This window comes from Dendrobates tinctorius, unplaced genomic scaffold, assembly GCF_039654945.1.
Source record: "Dendrobates tinctorius isolate UK_male_01 unplaced genomic scaffold, ASM3965494v1 ptg000028l, whole genome shotgun sequence".
NCBI classification, from domain to species: domain Eukaryota; kingdom Metazoa; phylum Chordata; class Amphibia; order Anura; family Dendrobatidae; genus Dendrobates; species Dendrobates tinctorius.
In genome coordinates this window covers 100,092,051-100,105,425 of record NW_027361696.1, presented here as the reverse complement: position 1 = coordinate 100,105,425, position 13,375 = coordinate 100,092,051, and the positions used below count along the sequence as shown (strand labels likewise).

The window sequence follows — 13,375 nt, the reverse complement described above, 5'->3', positions numbered from 1 at the left end:
TACATGCATGCTACATACATACTACATACATACTACATGCTACATACATACCACATATATACTACATACATACAATACATTCATACAATACATACATAGACATACAGTACATATAACATAGAGTAACATACTTACCAATACTTGTCACATTGTTCCCCGAAGCCATTGTCGTCTACGGAATAAATATTAACATAACAAACCACAAAAATACTCACCCACGATCCGAAGCAGTCCACGAGTGTGTCCCACGACGATCTTGGGTAGAGAACGGCAGCATCGGATGATGCTGCCGTTCTCTACGGGCTGCAGGAATCCAATGACGGAAGGTAGGTATCCTTCCGCACTGTATTCCTCCGCCACTTAAAAAAAAAAAGTCCCTAGTCTCACTTTATGCCATTGCTGTGTGGGAATTTCCCACACAGCAATGGCATAAAGTGAGACTAGGGACTTTTTTTTTTTAAGTGGCGGAGGAATACAGTGCGGAAGGATACCTACCTTCCGTCATTGGATTCCTGCAGCCCGTAGAGAACGGCAGCATCATCCGATGCTGCAGTTCTCTACCCAAGATCGTCGTGGGACACACTCGTGGACTGCTTCGGATCGTGGGTGAGTATTTTTGTGGTTTGTTATGTTAATATTTATTCCGTAGACGACAATGGCTTCGGGGAACAATGTGACAAGTATTGGTAAGTATGTTACTCTATGTTATATGTACTGTATGTCTATGTATGTATTGTATGAATGTATTGTATGTATGTAGTATATATGTGGTATGTATGTAGCATGTAGTATGTATGTAGTATGTATGTAGCATGCATGTAGCATGTAGTATGTATGTAGCATGCATGTAGTATATATGTAGTATGTATGTAGCATGTAGTATGTATGTAGCATGTAGTATGTATGTAGTATGTATGTAGTATGTATGTGGTATGTATGTAGCATGTAGTATGTATGTAGCATGCATGTAGTATATATGTAGTATGTATGTAGCATGCAGTATATATGTAGTATGTATGTAGTATATATGTGGTATGTATGTAGCATGTAGTATGTATGTAGCATGCATGTAGTATATATGTAGTATGTATGTAGCATGCATGTAGTATATATGTAGTATGTAGTATGTATGTAGCATGCAGTATGTATGTAGTATGTATGTAGTATATATGTAGTATGTATGTAGCATGCATGTAGTATGTATGTAGCATGCATGTAGTATGTATGTAGCATGTATGTAGTATGTATGTAGCATGTAGTATGTATGTAGCATGCATGTAGTATGTATGTAGTATTTTTTTTTTTTTTTTTTTTTTTTTAACATTTAACACATTAGCCGGATGATGGGACTACTACTGTCCCATCATTGGCTAATGTGTCAATCACTGTCATGGTAGCAGGCATCGCCCGATGGGACTTGTAGTCCCATCGGACGATGCTTGCACAGACCCCCGGACATCAGCACAGCCCCCCGGCAGGCCGGCACAGCCCCCCGGCAGGCCGGTACAGACCCCCACAGGGTGCACAGACCACCGGCAGGCCGGCACAGCCCCCCGGCAGGCCGGTACAGACCCCGGGCAGTCCACACAGCCCCCCGGCAGGCCGGCACAGCCCCCCGGCAGGCCGGCAGAGACCCCCGGAAGGCCCGAAATGACGGCGCATCATGATGCGCACACACCGCGCATCATGATGACGTCAGGCCGTCAATCAACTGAACTTCCGATTCCGATGCCGAATTCCGATATTGAAAAAATATCGGAAGTCGGTATCGGAATTCCGATACAGCAAGTATCGGCCGATACCCGATACTTGCGGTATCGGAATGCTCAACACTAGTCCTAAAGCCTCAAAGAACCTGTCCACAGATGTACGTTCAGGGGCAGAAGCAGGTAAAGCAAAAGCCCAGGTTAAAGGCCCCTCCCGGAGTAATGAAATAATTATCCCCACCCGTTGACTCTCATCTTCAGAGGATCTGGGTCTAAGGGAAAAAAATAGCTTACAACTTTCTCTGAATGCAAGAAACCTCTCCTTCTCTCCAGAGAAAGTATCAGGGAGCCTGACCATAGATTCAGGAGAGTGTAAGGACACATCAGTGGGGTTATATTGCTTAACAGCTGATTTAGTCATGGCACCCTGAAAAGATTTAACAGTCTGAGTAAGCTCCCGCTGGAGTTGGTTGTGAGAGGAAGCAAGAGCCCTATGTTCCACTGACAAATCTTGCATCATTTGGGTCAAATTGGACACCTCATCCTCCAAGTTACATAGCGGATCCATGATCAGAGAAAAAAATGCAAAATCCGCTTTACATGTATAGGTCAGCAATATTGTCATGCTACTGCGGTGCAGTATAGTGCAACCTCCACCAGGGGGTGCTGGTGAGGGAAGAGAGGTTGCACACACAGCGTGGCGATACTGAGCAGTGGCACAAGCGCCACCAGGTGGCGAAAGAGTGGTCAGACGAGCCAAGTCAGAAACAGTCAGGAGCAGAAGTACCAGAGGTCACAGCAGTACACATGGTCAGAAACAAGCCAGGGAATCAGCAATGGTTGGAAGCATATAAGACAAAGACAAAAGGCAGAAGCAGGTCCGAATGCAAGCCAAGCCAAAACCAGGGAGTCAGCAAACTTACAGGGAAACACAGAGTCAGGACAGACAGAGGGAATAAACAGACACGGGGCAAGTCAGGGATAACAGCGGGACAAATCAGGATACACCAGAGTCAGATACACACGCCGTAGGATGCAGCAGAGCTAAATAGCAAACCTGAAAAATTTAACCCCTGAAATGACCAGACAGGGACCATGAAAAGACAGGACTCAAAACCCGGTCTGGATAATGACATTGTGGTAAAAAATTGCATGTAAATGGCTTCCAAACCCCTGCTTTTCAATTATGATGAAGATGATGATTTTTATTTCTCTGCTGAGTTACAATGTTTCCTAAATTCATAACAGTGATTGTACTCCTGAGCTGCTTCTAAATGTGGGTGGATGTCATGGAAACTTGTGATGTCACGGGTGGTATCACGGAATTCCCTTTGGCAGAGGGGCTAGAGGGCATACTTAGAAGTAATGATATGTATCTTCTCTGTGTACCCTTATAAATAGATCACTGATAAGATTTACTAGTGTGTCGTTATTATTAGACACTATTATTAGTTATATGGGCATAATGTCATGTGCAAAGTAAGTCTCATAATAATAAATACTTAGTAAGTCCAAATTGTTTTAAAATGAATACATCTTGCATATTAAAATATTCAGGATTGAGAGTCCTCAGTAATCCTGAATATTTTTCTATCCACTGGCTAACACGGTACAAAGATATACATCTTGCATATTAAGAATTTGTTTTAAATTAAAAAATAAATCTAGGTAAAAAATGAACGACAAAAATTTTGTAGAATTTCGATTTGTATAGCTTTTCCACTTGTACATATTAATGTGGTTGTCTAACCAAAATAAAAAAATGTTCTAAAGGCAGGAAATGGAATAAAATATGAGCCATACTCCCAGGCTGGACCCCTGCTCTAGTGCAGGCTGCTTTGATGCTCTCTGTCTGGACAAGGCTTGGACTGGCTAATAGGGTAATAGGCGAATCCCCTGGTGGGCCCCTGTGCAGATCTGGGCCCCCAGTCCCAATATATGGGGAGTACATAATTCACTTGATTCACTCTGTACAGAATAAAGCAGCATCCCATAATTCATTAACCAAACTACCCATTTTATTATTATATAGAGATATGCGTAAATTTGTGAACAAGGGTAGTGTAATATTTGTATGCAGGTGAAAAATGGGCTCCCAAAGTCAATATTACTGGTGGGCCCTTGGCATCCCCAGTCCGACACTGGTCTGGAATGGATGTCACCTGATCACTGAGATCTGTGATTGGCTTCAGCAGTCAAATGACTGGATCTGCATATCACTGGATTTTTCCGACAGAAAAAAATATGACTTGGAAACTGTGTAAAGAAAACACTTTCTGAAAACCTTAGAAATTGAAATAAATAAGTGAATACATTGCAGCATGGAAAAGCGTCATGTGCGCTAAGGTACGTTTTCCTTTTGAGATCAACAGAAAGCTTATTTGAAGAGTATGTTTAGCTATTTTTCATTCATTTTGAAGCATATACTGCTACAAAATTCATGGAAAAATACTATGTTTGATCTACTGTTAAAGGGGTTATCCAACATTAAGATATAAAAAGACAATGGCTTCCAGTATTGTAAAATAAGATCCAGTATTGTAAAATAAGAATCACACTCATGTAGCCATTTTGCCAGTGATCCATCACTAACACGCCAGGTGCTCCTGGACTTTGTTCAGAAGTGGGTGTCATATGACCACTGCAGTCAATCAATGGCAGCATGTGGTAATTCTTGCATCACCCTCAGGTAAGGGAGCCATAATGCCAGTAGATAATAGGTAAGACAAGTGATGTGAAGCTGAACTATCATTATGGGAGAGTGATAGACAGTTTTGGCCATAAATATTGGAACAGTTCATAGATAAGGAGTGTGAATGTTTTATTGTCCTCTAATTGGGGTCTGGTTCTGTGTTGTGATGCCCCCACTGATAACTGATGTAAAAAGACATAAATCATAAGGCATGAGAGAAGAAAGAATGGATCTACCTGTGGATAAACATTTTTGAATGCCTGATCACAGCACCATAGACATGAAATTACTTGTATTGAAAGTTAATTTCAAATCTTAGAGAGACAGAAGGATCTGGGAGTATAAACTCATGACAACCTTTGACACACTCAGAGCAGGAATGAATGTGTGGCATGAATTTATGTGTTTTTACATCGATTAAGGAATTTGCCTCTAAGGCCTTGTGGGGGCATCACAACACAGAACCAGACACCAATCAGAGGACTATAAAACTTTCATGCAATGTATCTATGAACTGTTACAATATTTATGGCCGTAACTGTCAATCACTCTCCCATAATGATAGTTCTGCTTCATGTCACTTGTCTTATCTATTGCATTATTTCTGTGCTGTGTTGTGGATAAATATGTAATTCTTCAGATTTTGTATTAGTCAGTGCCTGGTGAAGAGAATTGAGTAGTCTCGAAAGCTTGCAATGTGTTACTATCTTTTCAGTTAGCCATTAAAAGGTATCAACCACTGAGGACTCTCAATTCTAAATATTTTTCTATCTATTGGGTAACACGGTACAAAGATATACATCTTTCCTGTATCATATACCTCATAGTCATGTTTCTATGGACATGGGCATTCTTATGTACTGTATATAGGCCCTATATGGCCTCAACACATCCTTCCTATATCATATACCTCATAGTCATGTTTCTATGGACATGGGCATTCCTATGTATATAGACCCTATATGGCCTCAACAGTTGTGTACTTAGCTGAACGACATCGTCTTTCCTCCCTCTTTTGGTCATTCATGGTTTTATCAGGAAATTTCTTCAATAAGGACAAGAAAAGGAGACCAGAAGCAGTACTGTAATGAGGATAACAGCTCACTGGCCCATGCAATATGCCCTCACATAGCCCCTACATACAAAATGTGCCTCCAAACAGCCCTGTACATACAGTATGAATCCACACACAGAATCCTATATACACTATGAGTCCACACACAGCCCCCTACATAAAGTGTAAGCCCCCACATAGCTACCTATAAACAGTTTAAGCCCCACATAGCTCCCTATATATAGTATGAGCCCCCATATAGCTACCTAGACAAAGTATGAGCACGGACATAACTCACTATATACAGTATAAGCCCCACATAGCTCCCTATATACAGTATGAGTCCAAATATAGCCTCCAATATACTGTATGAGCCCCCACATAGTCTCCTATACACATTGTGAGCCCCTACATTGTGTGCCTTCACATAGCCTCCTACATGTAATATAAGCTCACACATACCCTCCTATATGCAGTATGACCCTGTACATACCCTCCTATATATAGTATGAACCCACACATACTCTCCTATATACAGTATGAGCCCACACATAGCCTCCTGTACACAGTCTGTGCCCCGCATAGCCTCCTACTATATATACAGTATGAGCCCACACAGTCTCTTGTATACATTATGAGTCTGCACATGAGCCTTCACATAGCCTCCTATATACAGTATGAGACCGCACATAGCCTCCTGTATACAGTTTGAGCCTGCACATATATAGTATGAGCCTGCATATAGCCTCCTATATATGCATACAGCCTCCTATATACAGTATGAGCCCTCATAAAACCTCCTATATATAGTATGAGCCTCCACATAGCCTCCTATATGCAGTATGAGCTCGCACATAGCCACCTGAATACAGTATGAGCCTGCAAATACCCTCCTATATACAGTATGAGCCCACACATGGCCTCCTGTATACAGTATAAGCTCCACATACCTCCTATATACAGTATGAGCCAACATATAGCCTCCTGTATTCAGTATAAGTCTGCACATGAGCCTGCACATAGCCCTATATGCACATGAGCCTGCACATAGCCCTATATACACTATGAGCCAGCACATAGCCTTCTATATACAGTATGAGCCTGCACATAGCCTCCTGTATACAGTTTGTACACACACATATATAGTATGAGCCTGCATATAGCCTCCTATATACAGTATGACCCCAAACACAGCCTCCTGTATACAGTATGAGCCCCCATATAGCCTTCTATATATAGTATGATCCAGCACATAGCCCTAATATACAGTATGAGCCTCCACATAGCCTCCTGTATACAGTGTGAGTCACCATATTACCTCCTACATACAGAATGAGCCTGCACATAGCCTCTTATATACAGTGGGTGCCCCTATATAGCTTCCTGTATTCAGTATGAGCCCCTATGTAGAATCCTATATACAGTATGAGCCTGCACATACCTTCCTGTATACAGTGTGAGGTCACACAAAGCTTCCTGTATATAGTGTGAGCCCCTGTATAGCCTCCTTTATACAGTGTGAGCCCCCGCATAGCCTCCTATATACTGTACAGTATGAGTCCTCACGTCTCATACACACATTAAAAAAAAAAAGAAAAAAGTCATACAGACATACTCACCTCGCTCCAGTTTCCCTGTCGCTCTATGCGGACCCCGTGGCTCCAGTTCTGGTCTGGCTAGCATGTACATGCTAGCGCAATGACATCTTCACGCCAGCACCAGCTGATGACGTCATCATCCTGGCATAGCACAGGAGACAGTAGCTCTCCTGGAGCTGCGCTGCCATTCTGCATCGCCTGCAGCACAGCACCAGGAAAGCTCCCTGCGGGAATATGTGCGCTGCAGGTGCCCTCATTATATAATCTATGACTGTGGGTCTGACTGCTGGGACCCCCACTGATTACTAAAGTGACAGTCTAAAAGTGCACCAAATAAATGGAGCTATTGTTAACATGGGCGACTACTGCTTCATGTTATGTCTTTACAAGTCTTATTTTATTTACTTTACTCATTTATATAGCGCCATTAATTCCACAGCGCTTTACAGACATTATCCCCGATGGGGCTCACAATATAGATTCCCTATCAGTATGTCTTTGGAATGTGGGAGGAAACCCACGCAAACACGGGTAGAACATACAAACTCCTTGCAGATGTTGTCCTTGGTGGGAATTGTACCCAAGACCCCAGTGTTGCAAGGTTGCAGTGCTAACCACTGAGCCACCGTGCCGCCCCAAGTCCCCCCTGAATAGTAAAGTGCTGTGGAATACGTTGGTGCTATAGAAATAAACATTATTATTATTACATGCTTTATAATGCTCCATTCACTCAGCGGACGTTGGGTCTCCGATTCCCAGAATCAGTGGGAGATTACTATCTATCCTGTGTTGATGTTTATGAGGATACCTATTTAATGCAATTTCACCATTTAATGAACTAGTTACATATTGAAAAGCTATAATTAACCTCTATGCCCATATTCATTCCATTGGTGTGCCAAAGGTTTTTAGGCCATTTTAGAATGTAATTATATAAAGTCTTCTGTTACATCTTGAAAATAAATAATAGCCTAGTTATGATAATAATAATAATAAAAATATTAGGAGACAAAGAAGAATAAAAAGAAAAAGAAGAAGTAAAAGAAAAAGAATAAATAGAAAAGAAAAAAGGAGAAGAGGAAAAATAAGAGAAAGATAAAAAAGATTAAATAGAAAATAAAGGATGGAAAAGTAGAAGAAAAAGAAAAAAGAGAAAGTAAAGAATAAAAATAAAAGATGAAGAAATAGATAAAAAGAAGAATAAACAGAAAAGAGAAGAAGAAAAAGAGAAAGAAAAATAAATAATAGCCTAGTTATGATAATAATAATAATAATAATAATAATAATATTAAACAAAGAAGAATAAAAAGAAAAAGAAGTAAAAGAAAAAGAATAAATAGAAAAGAAAAAACGAGAAGAGGAAAAATAAGAGAAAGATAAAAAAGATTAAATAGAAAACAAAGGATGGAAAAGTAGAAGAAAAAGAATAATAAATAGAAAAGAGAAGAAAAAGAAAAAAGAGAAAGTAAAAAATAAAAATAAAAGATGAAGAAATAGATAAAAAGAATAAACAGAAAAGAGAAGAAGAAAAAGAGAAAGAAAAATAAATAATAAGAATATAAAAGATGAAAAAGTAGACGAAAAATAGAAAAAAGAAGCATCTCTGTGAGAATAATGAGAATAATGAAGTAAATATTAACATTTGAATAATCATCTAAAGAAGAAGCAAAGTGTCATCATCCTGTGGCAGTGTCCCATCCTTCTCCCTCCTCACCTCCATGTCCTATGCCTGGGATGTGACAGAGGCAGCAGCACTGGTGGAGGAGGAGGAGGAGGGACACCAGCGATCAGCTGGGAGGATTACAGCCCTGAACAGTCGGAGGAGAAGGAGGAAAAGGGAAGGTAGGAGGGGAGAGGAGCCAGCAGGCTGGAGGCAGCGTGGAGAGGAGAACACCGCAATCTGTGGCCAGAGGGTGAAAGGAAGACGATCCAGAAGGATCTTATTGATCGAAGACCTCAGCAGCTGAGGAATCCCCTTGATTGCCTGCAGTTCCTATGGCTTTCCACAGTGCAGCTGCCGGGGAGCCGAGGAGCCGGTGCTCACAGGGAGAATAAGAATCAGCAATCTGACAGTAGACAGGGCTGCGAACAGGTGCTGCCAATGTGGCCGCTCTCTATGCAATAATGGATACCTGTTTACCCAATGCCACACAATGAGAGCCTGCCATAGGTCTCCCTGGCAGCACTGCTCGGTATTTCAGGTCTATGCCATGCTCCTTCTTATATAGGGACAGAAGCCTCATACAGAAGCAGGCATCAGGGACAAGTGAAGGACTGGCTGGGATCTGCTCATGCTTCTGACTGATGGAAAGACTATGACAGCTCTGCACCAGCTGCTGGGGTAGCCTTGCTTTTGGGGACACCCCTCAAACTGAGAGAGTTCTTGTGTCATAGGACTGCCCTTATTTCATGCAGGAGAGGCAGTCAGAGAAGGCCCCATCATTTATTTGACCTGCCCCTTTCCTGTGCAATATGGCAGGTGCAGGAATTTGGGGGCTGAGACCTCTGTGGCTTTCAGGGTTTCCTGGGTCCTTCTGTTAGCAATGTCAAGTGGCAACAAATCCCAAAGCAACTTCAGTAGCATCGGCCTAACCATGAGTGCTATCAACAACAACAACAACCTGCACCTGGGCTCCGTCCACACATCCCGAGGGGACCCTGCCCTCATTATTCCAGTCACCGCTGATGTGCCATGCGACAGTCGGGGGCAACGTATGTGGTGGGCATTCCTGGCCTCTTCAATGGTGACATTTTTTGGGGGCCTCTTCATTATTTTGGTATGGAGGACCCTTAAATACCTTTGGACTGTCTGCTGCCACTGTGGGAGGAAGAATAAGGTAAAGATATTTCCGCGTGATCGTCTATGTGTAATCGGGGATATTGTGTTTTTGGAATTTTATTTGCATTTTAAATATTTCCGTGAATCTGTAACAATGAGTAGAACGTAATCATTGTCACTAATTTCTAGTTTTAGTTTTTGCGTAACGTGATATTGAATTAATTCACCTCTTACATTAATTGTCATCGGCTTGATAATTGCTTTAACTTTTTTTTTTTTCTGCAGTGAACGTTACACATGTCTTAGGCACTCGATACCATTTTAATTAAAGCTTTCAGAGCTTTTACATTTGATTAGTGTCGTGGCCAGTATGAATCAGCTTTCTTCTCCTAAAATGATATGTTGTCATTCTATATGGGGTTAGCTTAACCTGCATAGATAATTTCAATGTGACATCACGTTGCAACAAGGCGTCATCACAAGTTCACCATGCCAAATACTTAAAGAGAAATCTTACTTTTATTCTAAACATACACAAATTGAGCACCAGAAAAAGTGACAGACATGATGTAAAATTTTACTGCTTGAAGATACTTATAAAAAATGGGTAAAATGGGAGTCTCCGCGTATAATAGCTTATATCACCTCATATTATACCTAAATCAGTTTTCAGTCAACTGACTTCTACGTCTTCTATTACACTCCAAGACAATCAAGTTACAGTAATTCATTGGTGGTTTGGACTACATGAAAGAGAAAACCAATTTTCATCACTTTCTTGAACTTTTAAAAAACTTTAAGCTTTCTTTTTTTTAAATTTAATATATTCCTAATTTTCAGTTTATCTTGCCTGGACCAATCATATATGTAATTTTACATTTGGGTCGGCAATTTGGTGACGTGCGCGGGAACAAAGAGTCAACTGTGTTTTGCAGAAGCAGAAAGAGGTCATTTAGGTGTAATGTATAAGGTTTTTGTCCTATAAAATAACATTAGCTCCTAGAATTTTCCACCACTTTCTAAAAAGGGTATTTATTATTCAGAAAATTGCGATTATTCCAGTATACTTTATCAATTCCTTACTGCTATTAATATCTCTGATTGCGCCCCTCCAATGGGAAGCTTCTTGGTTTAGTTTCAGTGCAATATTCCGAGCGCCGTCGTCCTGTGCGGCCATCACATGGCAAAGACTGATTTAGTCCCCTGGAAGTGATTGTCTCCCTGCAAGTAGAGATCTTGACAACCTTGTGAAATTCATGTGCAAATTATATTGGAATATTGTATATTGATAGTTTTAACAATACAATTAATGCAATTTTGCTGATATCATAATACTTCATAATACTTCTTTATGGTCCTTAAAAATTCCGTCCTCTTCTGATTTATGGCATTGTCTTTATCTGTGTCCCTCTAGTCCGTTTGTGTGCATGCAAATTGAAGTCCAAAACGTATAATTTTGTCACTAATTCTATGGTTCTTTGTTATGATGTAACTCAAAAAGAGTAACATTTAGGCAAATATCTATTTGCTCACAAAATGAATTTGGTTGCCAAGTACAAATTCTTTTCATGAAAAGTTTCTATTGTAATAATTTAGAGGAATGATTAATAATAGACCCATCGGGCTTAGACTCAAAAAATTAGAAGATTGCAGCTTTCATGCTGAAATGACCTAACTGTATATGACAGCAAAAAAAATGTATGTTCTGGGGACTATACAGTCTGTCTTAACTTTATTGGTAGCTCATACTTAGAGCTTGTTTCTTTATTGGTATTCAGAATGTCATAGTGGCAGCTTGAACCCATTAATGTGACGCGGGGCTGAAACGATCGGTTCCTTTTACGTTGCAGTGATAAACACAATCTGTCTATGCACCACGTCCTCACTGCTTTTGTGTTGCTGGGTCATTGTAATCTCCTGAAATTGTAACAATTTCACTGGCTATGGAGTTTTGCAAAGGTTACAAAGGGAGGAACTTGGTGTTGGTGTCTTCTTAGGAGTACTGAATGGATCATTGATAATTTATTCTTTACTTTTAGTTATATATTTAATTATTTATATCTTGTGGCACATATGGCACCCACATATTGGATAGCACAGTAGACAGAGTATAGTTGCTTACATCAGTCCCTGACCACAATGTGGCTCAAATCTAATTTTTAGTTTTGAAAGCTGTCAGGATCTTGTCAGCGCCGGCGTGCAGCCTCCGCTGAGCAGGGACTCACCCGCACTGTAGGGGGGCCCGGGGTCAGGTACAGCTGGAAAGTACAGATACACAGGACCTGTGGACGCTGAAGTTTAGCAAGCAGTCACAGGACCTACGGTCGTGTGACTGCAAGGGGGCGGGGCTTAGCATCCTGCTTTCAGATATGGCAGGACACTATACAGAAATACTCAGAGTCGGGCAAAACGGAGGTCATACACAGAGATATCAGTAAAGTTCCAGGGATGAGACAGAACGGATAGTCAGGGCGAAGCAGAAGTCAAAACCAAACAGACATAGAAGGTACCAAGCAGAATCCAAAGCAGTATCCAGAGAACAGACCGAGTGGCACACAGAGAATCAAGCAACCAGAACACAGCACAAACACACTCAGGGGTCACCACACAATGCCAAGGGCGAAAGTATAACTGATGGGGGATGGGAGCTTCTTGAGGCTTATAAGAAGCGTTCCCAGAACCAATGAGAGGCCACCATAATAAGTCCCAGGTGTGCAGGTAAGAGTCTGCACTGAGATCAAAACATTAACCCCAGAAGTGCCGGTCACCCAGCACTGGTATCATGACAAAAGCCAGGTATTACGTATGCACGAGGCCACATATATGATATATACGTGCTGTGAACCACATACCCCTTTCTCTGGTCAATCCAATTGCCATAAAAAACTAAGTATAAAATCACCTTCTCATAACCCTTTCTGAGATGTCTGCAGCCATGTTCATGACCTGCACAATAAGGATGAATTATGTGTGTGCTCCGTTCACACTATGTCTTAATGCTTTCCTCAGTGTTGTCTTTATCATCTCTTTCTCATGTCTTTATCATCTCATTCATGAATCAATTTGCAGAGGGTAGTAAAGGACAGCTAAGTCTAGGGTTATTTCTTTTATTTCTTTTACTCATTTATATAGCGCTATTAATTCCACAGCGCTTTACAGACATTATCATCACTGTCCCTGATGGGGTTCACAATCTAAATTCCCTATCAGTATGTCTTTAGAATGTGGGAGGAAACCGGAGAACCTGGAGGAAACCCACACAAACACAGGGAGAACATACAAACTCCTTGCAGATGTTGTCCGTGGTGGGATTTTAGCCCAGGACACCAGCGTTGGAAGGCTGCAGTGCTAACCACTGAGCCACTGTGCCGCCCTGGTCAGATGCTTAAGTTGACCCCACACTATAAACATTAATTGATGAGAATGGAGAATTTCAATGATAATGACCATTCATTGGCGAAGATTTAACAACAAATAATTGTTTTAGCTGATAGATCACAGACCATTACTGTCTGAAGTTAGTTTTGTTTGACATTTTAGCCTGAC

The 13,375-nt window shown here is 41.0% G+C and overlaps 1 protein-coding gene across 21 annotated transcripts in view; it reads left to right on the top strand.

The window, feature by feature from the left end:
* The window catches only part of KCNMA1 (potassium calcium-activated channel subfamily M alpha 1), an 867,158-nt gene that overhangs the window by 34,211 nt on the left and 819,572 nt on the right, over positions 1-13,375 (top strand). For 4 of the 21 annotated variants that reach the window (XM_073571217.1, XM_073571216.1, XM_073571203.1 and 1 more), the window contains exon 1: positions 4,987-9,887. The exons of 2 other annotated variants lie outside the window; for them this stretch is intronic. In XM_073571217.1, the coding sequence (XP_073427318.1) occupies positions 9,594-9,887 (294 nt within the window). In that variant the 5' untranslated portion in view covers positions 4,987-9,593. Of the gene's footprint in view, positions 1-4,985; positions 9,888-13,375 lie in introns of those variants that run through there. 15 more of the 21 variants (XM_073571221.1, XM_073571200.1, XM_073571211.1 and 12 more) reach the window with 7 other exon arrangements.